Source organism: Trachymyrmex cornetzi, unplaced genomic scaffold (genome assembly GCF_001594075.2).
Source record: "Trachymyrmex cornetzi isolate Tcor2-1 unplaced genomic scaffold, Tcor1.1 scaffold346, whole genome shotgun sequence".
Taxonomy (NCBI): Eukaryota; Metazoa; Arthropoda; class Insecta; order Hymenoptera; family Formicidae; genus Trachymyrmex; species Trachymyrmex cornetzi.
In genome coordinates this window covers 130,479-149,982 of record NW_017298173.1, presented here as the reverse complement: position 1 = coordinate 149,982, position 19,504 = coordinate 130,479, and the positions used below count along the sequence as shown (strand labels likewise).

Sequence of the window (19,504 nt, the reverse complement as noted above, 5' to 3'; positions counted from 1 at the left end):
CTGAAAATATGTATATCTCTCTTTCGCTGTTATTCTGATCAAGGAAATTGGTTTTTATTTATTTATTGTAACATCTATTTAAAACTTAGAAATATTTTGCAATAACTTTGTTAATATCAACTGTGATCATCTCATGATTCGCGATATAACATTAATTTGTAACATCACTTGTAATTTCATTTGTTTTTACTCAAGTCGACACTACGAGTGATGAGCATTGCACTATGCCGTAAGTTTTTAGTCTTTGTCGCAAGGTGCAATTATGTCGCGCCAATGAGTCAGTCGTGACAAAACGCGTCCGTGTTACTCATACATAAAGAACGTTGACGTAGCGGAAGCGGAAGCGCGCTGCGAAAAGACCTGACTGCAAGAGAAATGCGAGTGGTACGACTGGTATCTTTGTCACACAAAATCCTCGCCATTAAGTTTCATACTGCACAACAAGAAAACAGAAAAAAATATTTGACAAAACCCTGGAATCATTTTCTTTCGAGTTTAGTTTTATTGCGCTTTTACTAAAAGTTTATCTCATACAAGTTCTTTAGTCTCTTTCACGAATCACAACAATAAACAGTCACAAATTTAAATTTTTTTAGATTACAATTTTACATTTAGTGCGAAACATAATTTTGTTGATGGTAAAACCAAATTTTCATTTTCTTACTGAAAACACGTATTTTTCAAATACAATTTAATGATACAAACTTGATTGAATATTATTTCGAATCGCTTAACGAGAAAATTGCAATTTAAATTTGCACCTTTTTGTATAATTCTAAATTCTTAACTTTTCAATTTAGTTAATCTTTTTAAATTAAATTTTGCAATATTTTCTACAATTACTCGAGTATGTATATTGTAATATAAGCGACAAAATACTTATATAAATTATTAGTATAGTTAAATATATTAGTCAAATATAGCTGCAGATTTTGATATTAAATTAACAAACAATGTGAAGAACGCATCTGCACAACTTATAACCGCATCCTACTATTTTTCGATTTCATACGTTTTTTGCGAGAAAAAATTTTCAGATATTTACTGCTCACTCATGCTCACTTTTTTCGATCTTCTCAAAAGCTACTCACCAATTTATTCTCGTTTTACATCGTACAGTAACGCGAAACGCACCCGGAGAATTCAATTAATGCGAGTGCCTATAGGAATATGGAGTTTGTCTGTCGGCAACGATGCCGAAAACACTATTTTGTTTTGTAAATTACTTCGAAACTCTCGATAACACAGTATGAGAGGACGATTCTTTTCAACCGACTCGGTTAAAACCAGAGAGAAAATTTACAGCCGGCAATTCACCGTTATTGGTTATCTTTTTCTAAGCAGGAACTCTTACAATTGGATCGCATTTTCCTGTCGTTACTTTTTCCTTTGTCCACGATCCTTCAGATTTTCTTAGTGCCGCATATTTTATATGCAATCTGACCGGATAAAGAAATTGTAAGGTTTCTCACTGCAAAGAAACCTTCAGCGCGTACATTATAATCAAATATTTTCTGTTTGAAAATCTCTCTATTTATAACAGCAATTTTATATAATTTATAGCTTCTAATTTTAATTTATGTCTTTGCTTAATGATGAATAACTTTTAATTTAATTATACAACTATTCCTAATTATGTTTCATATCTATATTAAATTGCAACAATTCTGATCTGATTTGTTATACTAAAATTTTACATTAAATACTTTATGAATATTCAAATAATATGATTAAATTTTGTTAGTGCTTTTAAAGTTTTTTACGTGAGCATAATATATGTTATCGAGCGCGCACTAGTGAAGTTAAATCACACGTCCAACTCATTTTGTGAATAAATATTTGCCATATGCATGTACTGTTTGCTCGCATCGAGTGAAACGTATGACTGAGTTTGCGCGTCAACGTGAATGAGATAGATAGGGTAAACCCGGGTAAGATGGCCATAGTTTTTTAAAATAAAAAAAACATACTTTTATTTTCGCAATAAGTTTTTTTACAGGTTTTAAGACACTTTTAATTAAATTTGAGAGAGGATTATTATTAATTCAGATTGATTGTGTTTTGAAAGTTCGAAACGAATCAGCGCTCAGTCATATTTCTGAGATAAATTGATTTGAAGTACATATACGGGGTGTAACTAAAGTAAGGGCGCAATAAACTTCGGGGTCAAGCTTCCCCACACTAAACATGAAAAAAAATGTATATGAACATATGTCCGCAAACTCATTGTTACTGAGATATAGCTCACAATGTTTATTAATAGGAGAAATTAAAAAAGTAATATTTATTATTTAATATTTTTTTATATATATTTAATAAGTGGAGCCTTTCGTATTTAGTTGATGTTTATATAATGGTCTTGTTTCTAGTCCTATTATTTTTTTTGTTATTTTTTAATGTATTTGATGTATACATATAACTTCACTAAAGCTTAAAATAATAAATACTATCGAAATTGAAAAGAAAACAACAGAAATTTAATATTATCAAAATAGTATAATGTATGCGTGTTGATTTTACCTAAATTTTAAGAAAAAGTTGATCACGGTATATTTATATATATTTTTTTATGTTAAAGATACGTGTAACATTTTGTAAAATAATAAATAAAATTTATATTTCCATATATTTAATATACAAATATATATATATATATATAATTATATTGCAATAGTAACATAAAAATTATTAAATTCTTGTAAACTAAGGAAATCAAATAAAGATTTCTATAATTTAAAAAAATTGTGTGTGTGTGTGTGTATGTGTGTGTGTGTGTTACTTAGTAAATGACCATCTTTCTCGAACTGTGATGGAAAGATGGTGATAGTATAATACAAATAAATAGTAAAAATGAAAATACAAATTATAGGTCACATTACAATGTACGTATTTTTACGTATTTTATTATATATGTAACGACGATTACATAGCTCAACTATAATTTATTTGATGTTATAGCAGCTTTTAGTGGACACATTCAAAACTTTTCAGAGACAGTCAAAAGTAAAAATATTACATAATATTCATAATATTGTTGTTTCGAATAGTACACGCATATAAACTACTGTAAATATTGATTATCTTTGAGAATGACTATAAAAATGCACTATTTAGCAATTATTGGAGAAATCACAGTTTATGGCCATCTTTTCCATATGGAAATTGCTCTAACTATAGGATGTGTTTTGATACGAGTTATATTTAAAGATATATATATATATATACACTGAGAAAAATTTATAATTAACAATTAAGAAGATTCTGATTACATCAATCAAAATTGCGATCATGATAATTGGGCATCTGGTTATCTCGACTAGAATTATAATAGGTTTAACTATAAAATTCTGATTCGTCTATTTTCCACGATAATTCCGATTAATGCAACCAGATTCTTTTTCCAATATACTCTTATGTACTTATCGATTAGCTTTAATAGCATTATCATTGAACGAATCGTTTGTACTAGAAATAATGTTTTAATAAATAAGCAATTTATTAAATAAAAAATAAAACGATGCAACAAACATAATTATTAGTACGTAAAGTTAGAAAAACAATGGAAATCGTAAAAAATTAATTATACGTTCTGTAACAAAAATGAGTAAATAAATCATAAATTAATGAATAAATATTATATTATCTTAACAAAGAGAATGTAATTATGTGCAACTTATTATCCTTATATTACAACTGAATTAAAAGTTATTAAGTTTAATATGAAGAAAATTATCATGATATATAAAACATGTTATATATCTTGAATTATAATTATATACAACACAACACTATACATGTATCGCGTAATTTTTGTAGTACTTGTATAAAGTAATAATGTTTTGTGTTTTTTGCAGGATGAAAAGAACCAAATACTTACGACCAACGCGTGGTTGAAACTGGTGAGTACAATCAAGTCTTTTTGTTTTTCTTTGTTCAACTAATTCGTATAAGAAAAAATTGTTTATTTAATTTATTAAAAATTTTAAGGCTCGAATATTTTAAAAAACTTTAAAAGAAGATTTCATTAAAAATTAGGCAACAAATATAGAACATAATGTTATTTATTTGCATAACATTCATTTTTTTGTAAAATTGTTTGTTTGAAATTCTTGCTGAATAAAAGCCTCTTTGATAAAAGTTTGTATACTTGACAGAAGAGAAAAGTACTGTAATGGATGTTATCCATTACCAATGTTTACGACTGGTATGTTTGTACCTGTAATGGTTGTTGGGTAAAATAAATATAAGAATTAATCTTAGTCGACAAAGCAAGTTTCTAAGCTTTTGGAAAAGATACGTTTTCTCAATTATGCAACTACATATACGCGAATATATTATTACGTAAACGATAAATAGGGTTACGTGCACAGATTCTTTTGTGCATCTTCTCGTAGCTTCATGTTACGTTGGAGCAAATGACACGTTGAAAATGCGTTCGCGGTAATTCTCTCGGCGAAATAGCCAGTTAACAGAAAATCAATAACTACACCGGTTACTTTTCCATAGCTTGCGGTCTTCCCATTTACGAGAATGCGTTGTAATATCGCTGATAAAAAATACATCTGCCGTCGCAACGTGCATGAAAGGGAAAGAATTTAAGTGGATATATCCGGTTAGGTTCAATAATTATATTCTAAATGCAATTCACATAAAATACAAAAAATTAGCTTTTTGTAACGAAATTTTTAAGAAATATTTAATTGAGCGATTTTGTCAGATATTTGTGTAGAAATGTTTTATTTCATTTACGAGTCAAATTGGTGACTTGTAAATCAAATTGGAAGAGTTTTATTGAAATTTTTTTGTCGTGTTCGTATCTGCAGCTGCACTTATCATTTTAAAGTTCTCAAATTAATGTTTTAAAGTTTAATTTTAATTCTAATATGTTAATATTAAATAATGTATTTAATTTTTATATGGTATTATGCTTAATGTAAAATACAGAAAAATACGATAGTCAACGTTATTATTTTATTCATATTAATTACAAAAACTGTGTGTAAGCGGAACAATTGTTATTAATATTTTAGGATTAAATTCATGACAGTTGGAGAATTGATTTCCGTGCGCTCACGTCACTTTTATGCATAAATAACTCGTATACGGCAGATCAATTCACAGATTCTTTCGCTATATTACCAATCGGATCGTGTGAGTGAGCAATCAGTAGATCAGAAACTCGAGAATGCAGCGGCTGCTATTGTCGTTTCGTCTCCTTATGCATCGACTGCTTCGTAGGCGAGCATCCGCGCCAGACAACCGCTTCGTCTTTATCTTCCTAAAAAGGTGCTCCGTGTTTCCCTTGGGTGCAAAAAAAAGGCAAAGGCACAGCATGAGAGTAAGAATGTGAGAACAGGCGGGTTAAGGGAGGGTGCTGTAGATAAGGACGCGATAGAGATGAGTTCGAGAAAATCGAGAAAGCAGAAAGATGTACTCTGAAATCGCGATCCCCTCACTATTTTTCTCTCTCTTCGCTTTGTCCTTTTTCTTGTACTTGTTTTTCTCGACGGCGAGATGGGAGGCATATCGAAATGTTGTTGCTTGTCTTAATTTCATCTGGCATAATAGAATAAAACCACGAATTGTTGGCACACGTTTATGATACACGTCATTTGAGTTTTCGGAAAACTAGTTTGATGAACATCGCGAACGCGCGATATCTTTAAACGTAGTCTAGCTATCTCTTTCTTTGGCTGCAGCATTTGGTCGCACTGATGCCTTAAACCGCCTGCCTGCAAAGTAAATTATCTTTTATGCAGCTGGCGGACGGTGATTAATTATTTACTGTGTTTGCGTTTAGCGTCTATGCCGGTCGCGAGATAATCCGGCTCGACTTTTTCATCGCGAACTTTTCGCAGTTTCGTTCATGGTTCCTGAAAATTCCTGAAAAAAGCTGGGTACACATAACTGGCTATAATTAATTTTGGATTTCATGATATCAACGGGGCGCTCCAATGTCTCCCCGTCGCTATAATTTTTATCTCGTTCGTATATCACGTAATGTCGATATTATCTTCTGAGTTTATAGCCACTTTATTATCTTTAAGGAATTGATTTTTGATGAAGAGAAATGTCTCTTTTCTGCTTCTTGTGTGCTTCCACCTTGGTGTACCTTTCATCATCTTTTTTTCATTTCATTCTCGATTCTTTTTCTTTTTTCTTCTATTCGTAGATTCTGATTGTATCTTTTTTATGACATTGCTCTTTTTGCTCGAACCAATCTGCTAGTAAAGTACAGTTGAAAAATCACAGACAGCTGTGAGGTTCTTCTTGGTAATATTGAATCAAAAGGGAGAAAAGTGCTTAAAGGACGCTTCACTGTCAATTCATTAGCGCTGTGAAGCGTTAAATCCTAATTCTTTTAATTTTATAAATCTTTTATACATCTTTATATATGGAATAAATTATTGATACTAATTCTAATTAAAATCTTAACCATTTTCATATGCGATAATACTGGAGATGTATTCTGTAAAAAGTAGACAGTACGAATTTTAAAATTATTAAAGCTTAAATTGAAATGAAAAATTCATCCTCGTCTCGTCACGTAAGACAGCGAGCTATTACTTATCACGTAAACTGCCTTCAAGATAGTCAATCAAAACTTTCAAATTTACTAAGCAAAATGGAATTTTAGAGCAGTACTTGATAGCAACCTCGTATATGTTATAAGAGCACATATAACATACTTAACGGGTGTGTTATGTTTCATAATAGAAAATAAAAATACGTCTCATAATAGAAAAATATTATTAGAATCGCGAAAAAAACTATCAAAAATAATTGGGAAAACTATTCGAATGAAAAATGCATACTATTCGTTCCAAGTTTTTTTTCCTAATTCAATAATTTGTTTCCACAAGAGTTACTTCCCTGTTGCTGTTGATGAATGTGAATATATCTACATATAAAGCAATATCTTTTGTAATTAGGAAAATAAATGAAATATATATATATATAATATATACACACACACACACACATAATATATAATCTGTTTTGAATACCATCGTTTCCCTTAATAAGTCGCTATCTTAACTACGCGTGTTGGCAAACCTATAAGAAAACATGATGTTCAAGTAGCACTTTTATAAAATTTGTTATTTATCAAACCGGACTCTTTCAGTTTGTTGAATAATTTATTGACAGATAGCCGATACGCAGCTGCGCGGTTTCGAGGATAGGTTAATAATATAATACACTTTACTCGCACGAATTCATATTGGAGTAGCGTATAGATCGAGGTAATATTAATCAATGTTCCAAATCTACATAATGAACGAATATGTCGACCATAATAGAGCAAAAATTTCTTTACATAATACTCATTTTAACAAGATTCTTATATTGGTTCTATTACATTAGTTATCTATTACACATAAACAAAAGAAATAAATTTAATTAATTCTAAAACGCTATCGATATTGAGTGATACTATTGTTATTGATACGTAAATTTTACGTAGAAGAAAATAGGCCTTAATTAATGTAACACAAGATTTTCGTACATGTTACTTTTTTAACGAAATACTTATAATTTGGACTTTTATAAACACTTTTACATAAATAATGTAATTATTAATTTAAAAGGAAAAAAATAAGCATACTATAAAATTTAATTTTTAAATAATATAGAGTATAGTGTTTAGTGTTTTCTTATAACATTTCAATAAAATATATAACAACACAAAACAAAGTGTCTTATAAGACCGTGATGTAACTATACGGAAATAAAGACGCTAAATGTAACGAATCGGAAATAAAGACGCTAAACGGTCACGCTAGGTTTTTAATGCTGAAATAATTACATGCGAATTTATTTTTAAATTGATCTTAATATTTTGATGCTGATTAACATCTAGCTTCATTACGAAAAATATTACCTCGGCTGCGCTGCGCTGGGGATCGAACCTGGATCTTTTGCATTTCGTTTGAGCGTTAACTCCTAAGTCTTTAGAGTTAAAACTTTAGATCACTAAGGCCTTAGTAATATTCTTCGTAATAACTCATGTATATGTAAGTACATATATTTAAAGGGAAAATACGCTTTTTGAAGAATTGGATATATAATACATAAATTCACACAGAATTATTTCAGCACTAAAGATCCAGCTTGACCATTTAGGGCCTTTATTTCCGATTCATTGTAATAACACAAAACTGATTAAAAATTGAAATTACTCTTATTACTCTCTTTCTGTTATAACACTGACCACTAAATAGTCCAAACTGGTATATAACGGACTGTGTGAAGATTTAGAAACTTGTCCCAGCTTTTAGCATCGCAAATTGGACTTCTTGATGACCATTAAAGCCATAGTTAACGCTCAATGTAATCTCGCTCACTTCTACATTAAATTTATGTACAAGCATTCCACGATATTAACGAGTCATTTCATATTCCACCTTAAGAATGATGATCTTTTACGCAGCCAAATTTGTTGCATCGAAGTAAAATCAATTTCAATCATTTTCAGCCATGCAATAATATCATCTTAACACTTTAATAGAAACATATCGTTATTTTTCCTATACAATCTACAAATTGTAAACAAAGTTACAATTATTTCTTGTTTAACAAAATTGTAACTGATTTTTAATATTAAAAATTTTTTATTTAGATAAAATTGACTAAAAATTAGATTTACGTTATTTACACGGTTTACTTAAAAAATTCCGAAATTAATTTTTCCCTGAATGTACAAGTAATACCATTTTTCCGACAACTTTTTAGTACCAATATTTGACTACTTGTACGATTTTTTTCACGGCGCTGCCAACAGTATATTTCGAGACGGCTGTGTGGATTTTGTTAGATTTTTTCTCTTGTAAAAGTTTTTGTAATACAGCGAGTTGTTGTAAAATTTTGTTTCAAAAGTCATACTTAGAAATTGTCTCAGATTCATATTTTGAAATAAAATGTGTTTCAAAATTCAACCTAGAATTGATCTTAAAGAAAACAAAACTAATTAAAGTGAAAGCCATAAAATCTAAAATTAGGACGTGTTGGTCACTTTCTTTGATGCAGATGGCTTTAACTTTCAAAGTTAAAAACGCAAAAAAGGGAACGATGATATTTTGAAGTTTCGATGATATTTTGAACATTCAAACAAATTGACTTTGAAATAGATTTCAATATGACGAACGCATTGAAGGCTGTTTCAGAAGATGACTTCTGTAAAAGCTTTTGACGGTTAAATAACGTTCTGAGCAGTCTATTGAGGTCGGAGGGGACTACGTTGAAAGTTTTTATTAATAAAATTTATATAGCTTGTTTCTCGATTTTTCCTGAGTCTAATCTCCAAACTTTTTAAACCGACTGTATATTAACACTTCGAACATTTCTCTCTAAAGATACTTTTGTAGCTTTTAAATTAAAAATTCTTTCTGTATCTCGGGGATGTAACAGACACATATATATATAATTTTGTTATATATATATTCTTCTCTATTATACGTAACTGAGAAAAGTAACACAATAATTATGGAACACAATATCCTCACGTATCATTTGCGGCAAATAGCTACGCAAAAGATATGAGTGCACTTTTCGTACTGTCGGCGAGCCGAGATATACAAGTTGGGATTCCGAGCGGCGTTCTCGATTGCCGGGAATAACGTAGTTGCGACGCGGCGACAAAGTGTCCAAATAATTGCACGTGTGCATCCTCGACTCGCCGGGAACGAGATCGCCGACGATATCAGTTGCCTTTGCGTGTGAGCACAAAGGACCGACGTAGAGAGAAGGTAAGAGAGGAAGCGAGGAGACTGCCACACGTAACATCATCACGTACGAACATGTCGCTTGCGTGTTGGCACGATGTAGCAGCACTAAAATGTACGGAGTCGAGAACGTTGTCGCGACACTCACGTTTCAGCACGAGGAACGTCCGTCGCTACATCATGCCTCTCGTTGCGCTGGCATTTTAGATCAACCGCTTCGTTGGGAGCAACCGAGAACGTAGAAGCAGCTAGTTATGTCTCCGCGTTTCATAGCGCGGAAGAGCAATTAATCCACGTTGAATATTTATCTACGGATTTATATTTTCACTGTAAATTTATATGAGCATTTATATGAAGAAATTTCTACCACATGTAGCACAATATTCGATAAAGTCGACTCAATAAAGTTTTCTACGAATCGCCACGCCCAACGAGCAGAATGTCTAAAATCGACGCATTAGACAGCTTTAAGATATTTCATAAAGAACTCTGAAGGATATCTTAAAATTGTCTTATGCGTCGATTTTAGACATTCCGCTCATTGAGCGGCACCAGTTTTTTTTCTATGCATAAAAATTTCATTACATTATATTATATAATGTAATGTAATGAAATTTTTTAATTTAATTTAATTTTTAATTAAACAATACGAATTATTTGAAATATCAGTATAATTTGTATTGTTTAATTAACACCGATTGCGTGTTGATAACTTTCAAACGAGTTCGTGGGAAAATTGCGGTCAAGCCTCTTTATTCCCGTAGTTAAATGCTTGGAAAGAGATGCTTAGAAAATTGAGCGGATAATTCTTGAAGCGAAGTACTCAGATAATATATTAGAAGAGAGAAGATGAAACGGGTGGCTCGTAAGCTTAAATTAAATCTTGGATTATAATTTGAAGACGGACATAGCGAGCTTGTTAGCGTGTAATGTTTTACATTAATTGATATAGTCTTAAATGCCTTTTACTTCAAAAAGCGCAGAGAAGCATCGTTATCCTCATTTAAAAAAATGGTTGAATTAACCTGAAATACATATACAATAACTAGACTGTTCATGAAAGATGAAGAATCTACTTTGATTGTATATATTCTGGTTACGATAACCATGGTTGTTATTTTGAAAATTAACAACACTTTTAGTTGAAATACCAGATTATTTAATTATAATAACTAGAAATTCTACCAATGCAATTTTACCAATACTCATTTAACCATACATATCACGTTAATCCGACCATGCTCTTTTCCTCTGTAGTTGTAATTATCAGATATTTAGGTATTATTATTATTATATACGCGCTAACCAAAGTTTAACTGGTATTATATCTAAACATTCTGGTTGCATACCAAAATATTTTATTATTATCATTGATAATTCTGTGTACTTCTATTAAAATTTGCTTAATCAAACATATGTTGTTAATTCAGCCATGATTGTTTTTTCCGTGCAAGAGTTTGATAATATCATAATTATATAATAATATATTATATTCATAAATATGCAGAAGTGATGACGTTTAGCGAAATATGTGACACTAATAACAATATTAATTAGAACGTAAAAATAATATAATATGACTCAATTAGAATAAAATTAATTAGATTATTATTTTATCTATTTCTTCGACTCTGCGTTTAACCAATATAACATCACCTGTTTGTATATAACTATCACATCTGAAAATGGCTCAATCGTGAGACCGAAATATATAATGAAATATATATATAAAACTTTTAATTATTTATAAAATATTATATTAAATATACTTCTGGTTTGAGTTTTTATATATATTTTAAATAATTTTCTCTTTATATTTGATTCTTAAGTGCCCTGTACTCTTGATATGTTGTTTGAATTAAGAGTCCTTTGTTCTTATAATAAGTTAGATTATTATGTTTCTAATGATAAATACAATATATCACAGATAAATAACATTTTATTTCTAACTTATCTATCGATTGTTATATTCTATCGATTGTTAAAATTTATTCAAATTTTGTTATTCTTCTCTATCGTACATCTCTTTATCGAGATTTTGATGGACCGTTCGAGTCCATCCCGAGATCCAATTTTAGAGTCGGTAAATCAATTGTCAGTAGGTCGGCTTCAAAGTTTATCTTGATAAATGCCCTTGCGGACGACTCAGTGAAAAAAAAGAGAAATCCCTGAAAGCGACCCTCAGGGAAAACCGCGCAAAAGTGCCGATAATTATCCCTCTTCCATTCTAGTCTTTCAATCGGGCCCTGTACCTCGGCAGCATCCGACATCTTTCTCTCCGCGTTCATTCGATATTCAGCGCCGAGAGCTAGCAATTTTGGTTCACTGGACCCCTTGTTGCGCACTCATACTTCACACCGGATTGCACACAAGATAGATATGCGATTGCAGAAGAATGTTCTGTGTGAAGTAGAAGAACTGTTCTAAAATTGAAATGACGATCTTTCGCTCTATTACGACAGAACTCAAACAGAGAGGAATGATCTAAAAGAGTACACACACATTCTTAAAGAATAGAGGAATAAGGAACGAATTTTATATGTATACATAACATTTTGACTGCTCTATTTCTTCCGATTTTTTATTTAAGGCTTTTGTTTAATTAAAAAAACTAGATTCGCGCATCTATGTACATAAAGTGAAAACTTGAGCACCGATTGAGTTTTTGTACATAGTATTTTGTATAACATTAAATTAAATGAATAATAAGCATTAATATTCTTTCTGCTAATGTATGTAACACTTATCACCGCGAGAAGATATTATGAAAGAAGCAGAGGAAAATTAATGGAATATCCGGGAACCGCTATCTCGCAGCATTGTAATTTTAGCTTTTTAATCTCGGGTGCAGACACGACGTCGATCACATTATAGCGATCCTCTGAGTAAAGGACGTGAAAAGGATCGGTAAAAATCCTAGATTCATTTATCATGGTTTAAAGTACATGTACATACACACACATATATATATATATATACACATCCTTTAGTCAGATAAATGTCAGAGTAGAGGTGATTCCTTGAGCACGATAAAAGAGGACAGAATTTACCGCTACATTTTAGTTCCAGTTCTTAATAGTCAGCCTTTACTTTGTGTGAATCTTTCTCAATTTATAAGTCATAAAGAATTCGCGGTAGACAGGTCAAATGCGGACATAAAAGAAATTGGAGTTAAAATACGGCGAACGAAATTAAAATAAAAGCTATAAAAGGTAATTCTTTGTACAGCGAACAAAATACAACGAATAAAATTAAAATACAGATCTACAATTTTTTATATATAGGCGTAAATCTTGAGTGATTTCTATTAAATCTATTAATAATGTACATTGCAAGTTAATATAATTACTAGCGTTATCGTATTACTGGAAAGATATTTGTTCAAAATAATTGTTACTAATATAAATTCGAAAAAATTGTTACTAATATAAAGAGCTTAAATAATTAAGCCAGAGTTGGTTCAAGAAATTGAATTTAAAAAATAAATAGATGAAAGGAACTCGGAACACACTACATTCGACGTGATAATTACATTTGCACGACTTATATTCATGGGGACAGTAGGTATATCGCTTTAGTACAGTCAACACATTTACGTATGCTCATTACAAGGCGAAATAATTCGCATGCGTTAATGGTTTTCGCGGCATTTGAATCGTTAAGTGTCACAACGGTGATACATTAATCCATCCAACGATTCCCTTGGCCAATTTCCACGTAGCCGGCGATAAATTTTAACGTCGTGTTAACGGCATCGTCCTGTTGCGGCATTATCAAATATGCCTGCCGTGGGTGTCACGAAATTGCACTGTTACGGTTTGTCGTTAAGCTCGCATCGCTTACGTAATGTTATGCGTAATCGCAAACAATTAATCACTGTTACAGACGACAGCTCAGCATTTTGCTGACTCGCTCTGGCCAGTACTTCCTTTCCGTTTTACTGATGTGATAAAGTGTACAATGGTATATTTCTCTCTTCTCAATTGCAGTATCATCAATAAGATTCACTCTTTACTATTGCCAGAAATTGCTCGTCATTGGTTAAAATGACATACAATTCATTCTTTTCCTCCTCTTGTTATTTTATGTCTTTTTTCTGTAAGAAAGTTCATATTAATGTAACATCATACGAACATCTTAGAACTTTATCTCAAAGTTTCGATGCACGATGTAATTATTAGATATATAAAAGAGCTGTCTGTGTGTATACATCAATAGCTTTGAAAGCAACAACGATAAGATCTTTCGGCATCGTTCTGATTCAATCCATCAGGAAAAAGAAATTGCTTCATCTACCTTTCACCGCGGTAAAACGTGGCAGCGAGAAAACTGCTAAGTCATAACTGAGCATCAATTTATACTCTCGCCGAGCACCCGCAAAGTTTCTTACAAGGTATCGTTACGCGATGGCGACTCGCCAAGTAAAAGCATCGCAGAATCAAATGCTTTTACGACTCGCTCTCGCGTTTGTGCAGGGATACACCCACGCGAATCCGACTGTATCGTTTGTTCGTGGAAATACCATGACGCGCAAAGCGTGAATGATTGGATCGACCACTTTAGAATGTCAAAGTCTTATTTGGAACATATCTATACGTGTTATTCTTCTTACTCAAATCCTATGGCTTGAATATAAATTGTGGTTTGGAAAACGGCAAAAGTTTTAAATTACGGGCCAACGAAAAAACGAATATAGAAAATCGTTTTTCTCCTGTGCATTTCGTGGCGCAGCGTGTGGGCGTCAGAGCATCAAACACGAGGCTGGCGAGTTCCGGAATATAAATCAAGAAGTGGGTAGGTAGGTTACGGGTACATAGGTAGATACGAGCGTGAGCTGGATATCGAATTCATTTTCAAGATCCCGCGATAAGAAAAGGTGCCGAAAATGAAAGGTGACTATGATTGTATTGAGGTAAACGCAGCAACAGGTTTTAACAGAAATTCTTATCGCTTGGTTGCTACACAAATTCCCTCTTGCTGTAGTGGCCCAATTATAACATTTGTCCACTATTTTGCCTATTATTCGTGTTTGGTTGTCTGAGTTCGCGGAGCCGGTCTTCTCGACAGTAAACTCATTCCGTAAGCGATTAAGTCGGAAGTTCGTTTGATGGACTTTTGATTAGCTATTACGCAAATGCTTCATGAATTCTGGTGGTCCTAACAATTAGTGAAGGAAAATCAAGAAAGATAAACAATATCGTATTCTTTAAGACGAATTGAATTTTATTCCGAGATGTACCTATTATTCTAACAATCTTTCTGGAAAAATGCATTCAGGAAAATGGTGATAAGATTTTTCTCTTTAGTTGATATATTTTTAATGTAAATTTTATATAGGGGGAAGTCGCCTATATCGTACCCCCTAACGTTTAAACAAAATTGTAACAAAAGTACTAAAGTAGCTTTCGGTACGATTTGAAGATCGGGTCGTTAAATTGTACCACCTAGTTCCTTTTTTATCATAATAGTAACCTCCAGTATTGCTCGCGTCACTTGCGAAAATTGTACCGGTACAATATAAAGACCAGCGACAAGTACGATTTACCCAACTCCCTCTATTTTTACAAATTTGCCAATAACCACATAACTTATAAATATTTTGCTAATTTGATGTTATACTTTCTCGAAAAGAGTTTAAATATCAATTATAACCATGAAGAACACTATAATTCAATTACCTATCTTGTACTGATAATACCTTAGGTAAATTGTACCAAAACTTAGATCAGACACCGAACAAAATCAATTTTGAATGTCACTCGTAAACATCAGACGACTCGAAGACAAAACAAAAATGATAGTTTTTAACCCATATTATCAGCGTCACATCAGTGTCATTATCTTTAAAAAAAAATGTTTCGTTTAGAAAATACAATGAAGGTACGATTTAACCGTCGGTACGACTTAACCAACTCCATCCTATATATAGTTCAGGATTTGAAAAAATGGAATGCTGTATCATGTCAAAAGCTTTTTTGATGGGATTTTCAAATGACCGATGGTTAAACTTGAAGTGCAATCAGAAGAGATATTTTAATAGTTAGCGTTTGAACTTTGTTAATGTTTCTGAAATTGTTTTGTGTAAATTATGTCATAGTGTTTAATCTAAAGAGAAATAATTATTGTGTTTAACTTAAAGAGAATCATAATTTAAGATATATAAAATATATCTATAATAGTGTACCATAAAATTTTTAATTTTTTTGAGTGTAAAACAGATATGAATCCAAATTTTTAATTTTTTATTTAACTAAAGCTTTTTAGAAACCAAGAATATTTCAAAAATATTAAATATCATATTTAAATTTTTAAAAATAATTTTATTTTTTTATTGGAACTAAAATCAAACAGTTTTTTGGTAAAACTGAGAAATTTGATAAATGCGTGACTCGTTCCTTTTCATATATAATATATATACATAACATGCGTATACATATATGCCTACATAAATGTATATTATTCATATATATGTAGTTTTCCATAGCTCTTAATACAGGTGGGAAGAGAGGTGATTTTAAATGAAAGAATAGGTTAAAAACGTGGAAAAAAATTTTTTTTATATGGAGTTTTGTTTTCGAAAAAAATCGAGATTTAAATATTTACCAGATACGTATGCACTTAACTATAACAATATAAAAAATTGATATAAAAAATGTTTGTGATAGTAATATAAAAAATTTTTGTTTTACGTTATCAACTTATTTTTTCCCTTGTAGAATCGTCCCTTTTCTGATTGTGGAACTCATTATGGAACATCCTGCATAAATATATGTAATAGATATCTCTTACAATTGGTTATTTTATATAATTACATTTGTCACTGAAATATAAGAAACAAAAAAAGGAAATACATATATGAAAGAATAAAAGAAGAAGTGTACGACAAAAACTTTTTAATTAATTATAATGGTATGGAAAATATAAAGTAGATTAAAGTTTATTTGATGTGTAAGGAAATAAATACAGCAGTTCATACATATTCACATGAAAGTACAGGTATACAAATTCAGCGAATATGCAAATCTGTTGCTCCTGAAGCACAAAAGTTTAAGTAGCATGGCGGTTATTTATCAGTTCACTGCAGTTTCCTGAGTCTCTAGTTCCTGCAGAGTCCTCTTTTTCATCGGCAGATGCAGCGGTAAAAATTTGCCCACAATATATATTTTCATTTAAAATTACTTCTTATTTTTTTTATTTTTCTCGCATCTAACGTGTCGCCGGCACAGTTTATCGCGCCATTCTTTCCGACAGCCGATAGCTGTTGTTGAGAACTTTATTCCCTTCGCGTCTGACTTATAACGCACATAATTTCTCGTTGTACCTTTATATCTCACAGCAGAAGTAAGTCCGGCGTAAAGGCGCGATACTTCCAATAAAGTATTGCTGCGTAACCGGAAAACATTTTACGAATAAAATATAAATCGTCAGCTCATCGGCATTACCATCTGTTTCTCTGGTGTGGAAATGGAATATACGTGGACAAAGCTTTGCTTGGACAAAAATTTGCATATTTCGTAGATTTATATCGCTTATGGCAGAAAGTTTTTATATCGCAATACGCAGAACGATGCGTCGAACGCGAGATGTAATATCGCGCGTGGTGCTCGTAACGAGTAACAACCGGAATTCTGCGTTAGAAGGCGCACATTTTATATTCTCCGGCGATATGAATAATAAAATATTTGCGAATGAATGAACAAAATTTTTAGGGCATTTCTGCCGCCACAACGATGCGAAGTATAACGAGTATAGAGGGAGGACTGAATAGAGGATGATGGACAGCTGAGCTGCTTGCTAGGTTGTCAAATAAGCAAACACAATGACGGGCACAAATATTAAAGTCCCGACCGAGCGACTATTTTTTTAATATCACCGTCCATTTTTTTAATAACGGATGTAACTCTTTGGTTGATGAAAGTTTTAATGGAAGCAATCCCGAATATAAAGGATTAAATTGGTGTGTTAACCGTTTTTATTTCAAGCGGCCGTTCATCCGATGACACAGAGATATTTGTCTGGAATATCAGTGCTTGATAATGTTGACCTGGTAATAAAAGATAAGATTGCAAAATTATCTTATAGATTGTGCATTTCTGCATGTTAACGCTAAAAAGCATTATGTGCCAGCCAACGAAACATAAGACTTATAGTGAAAATCCGATCTTGATGGGAGCATGTTTATGTCGACGCGAGCCTATTTATCCGACTATCGGTTAACGATCGACGACGCTGTTCAGCAGCCCCAGAGGACACTGATAATAAACGGCCGACCAGCAAAGATGCGTTTATCACTCGCTTACTAAGGGATAACTCCGTTTGATTCTTTGTAACGACTGCTACCTCTGGTGAATTACGTTTATAGCTCGGCAAAGACACTAAACGTGCGTCTTCAGAGAACACACCATGTATCTACATGAATCTCACGTACTCCTTGCAGTTGATTACATGGAACGTCTCTCGCGTTCACCACGTTTCTACTTATTCTTTGATGAATTTGTGGTAGAGTTTTACTAGCTTTGCTTGGCGAGAACTTGATTACGCTCCTTAATGTTCAATTTCAACAAGATGAAAAGAAGATGATTGAGATATTCTGCTTTGCAGAAAATTTTCTCTATATTTTATACAGTTTTCAATATGAAAGCATACGTTGTATGACATCATACTCAAAGATTGTTTTGATTTCTTTTATAAATATTGCTTTATATTCAAATTTTATTCACATCTCTCTTAAAATATTACACATTTAATTAAAAATTATTGTTAAAATTATGTTATAAATCAACTTGTGAAATATACGAGTGTGTAATTAACATTTTATGGTGTGTAATTAACCTTTTTAGTTCCCAAGTGTAGCAAGCTGTTTGTCCTAAAAATGATCTTTTCAGAATAATTCTGTCATAAGATTTTGATCATTTTTGTGGATTTTTGTAATTGACTTTTGTATCATAGGGTTTTGTTTGAGACAAATAAATGTATACATACAATTTTCAAAAATTTATAACATATTTATCTGGCCCGAGTCTCTCTCCCCCTCTTGGGAATATTATGTTATAATTGCTTTAAAAAGTTAATTTTTACAATTTAAAAAATTAATATCAATTTAATAACATTTAGATTATTTACAGAGTTGAGCAATAACAATTGTACAAGAAATAGAGTATATAGTACAAGAGCGATAATAATTATTTATTATATATTTAGTATATATTAATCTAAAAAAAATTAATGACATTGTATTATATTTACTCACTGATACGTTTATTTACTACATTTTAATATATTTTTTAATGTCATGAACATGCTATTATATAAAAAATTTTTCGGGTCAACCGCTCACTTCACCTTGGAACTTACGATTGGAACATTAACATGAAAGTCGAAAGATTAATAAAAAAAAGTGGGCCCTCATTTTGTTTTATTTTTTAGTTGTATTCAAATCAATTATATCGCAAATGATAATTTATCAATCGAAGTTTATTATAAAACATACTTAAAATGATTAAGACAGTTTGCAAAATGGGAAAAATTGTTTAAATAAAAAGAAACACTTTGATGTAATTATCTGAACGTGATGATAAAGTAAGCCCCCCTTATATTTTTACAGAATCTGATTTCTTTAGGTCTATTTGGACTTTCCATGAAATCCAAATAGCTAGAATTCATAGAAAATTCTGAATGTATTGAGATATTATTAGATTCAGAAGTTCCTTTTCATGAATACATTCTTCTCGTAATAGTCTTGTGTTGATCCTGTCCTCGTAAATGTCCACAAGCATTTCTTC

The 19,504-nt window shown here is 31.6% G+C and overlaps 1 protein-coding gene across 1 annotated transcript in view; it reads left to right on the top strand.

Moving 5' to 3' along the window:
• Positions 1-19,504, top strand: part of nAChRalpha6 (nicotinic acetylcholine receptor alpha6) — a gene marked incomplete at its 3' end in the record, with an annotated part of 178,043 nt that overhangs the window by 79,278 nt on the left and 79,261 nt on the right. Inside the window, exon 3 of the mRNA XM_018510636.1 lies at positions 3,855-3,899. Within this exon, the coding sequence (XP_018366138.1) occupies positions 3,855-3,899 (45 nt within the window). The remainder of the gene's footprint in view (positions 1-3,854; positions 3,900-19,504) is intronic.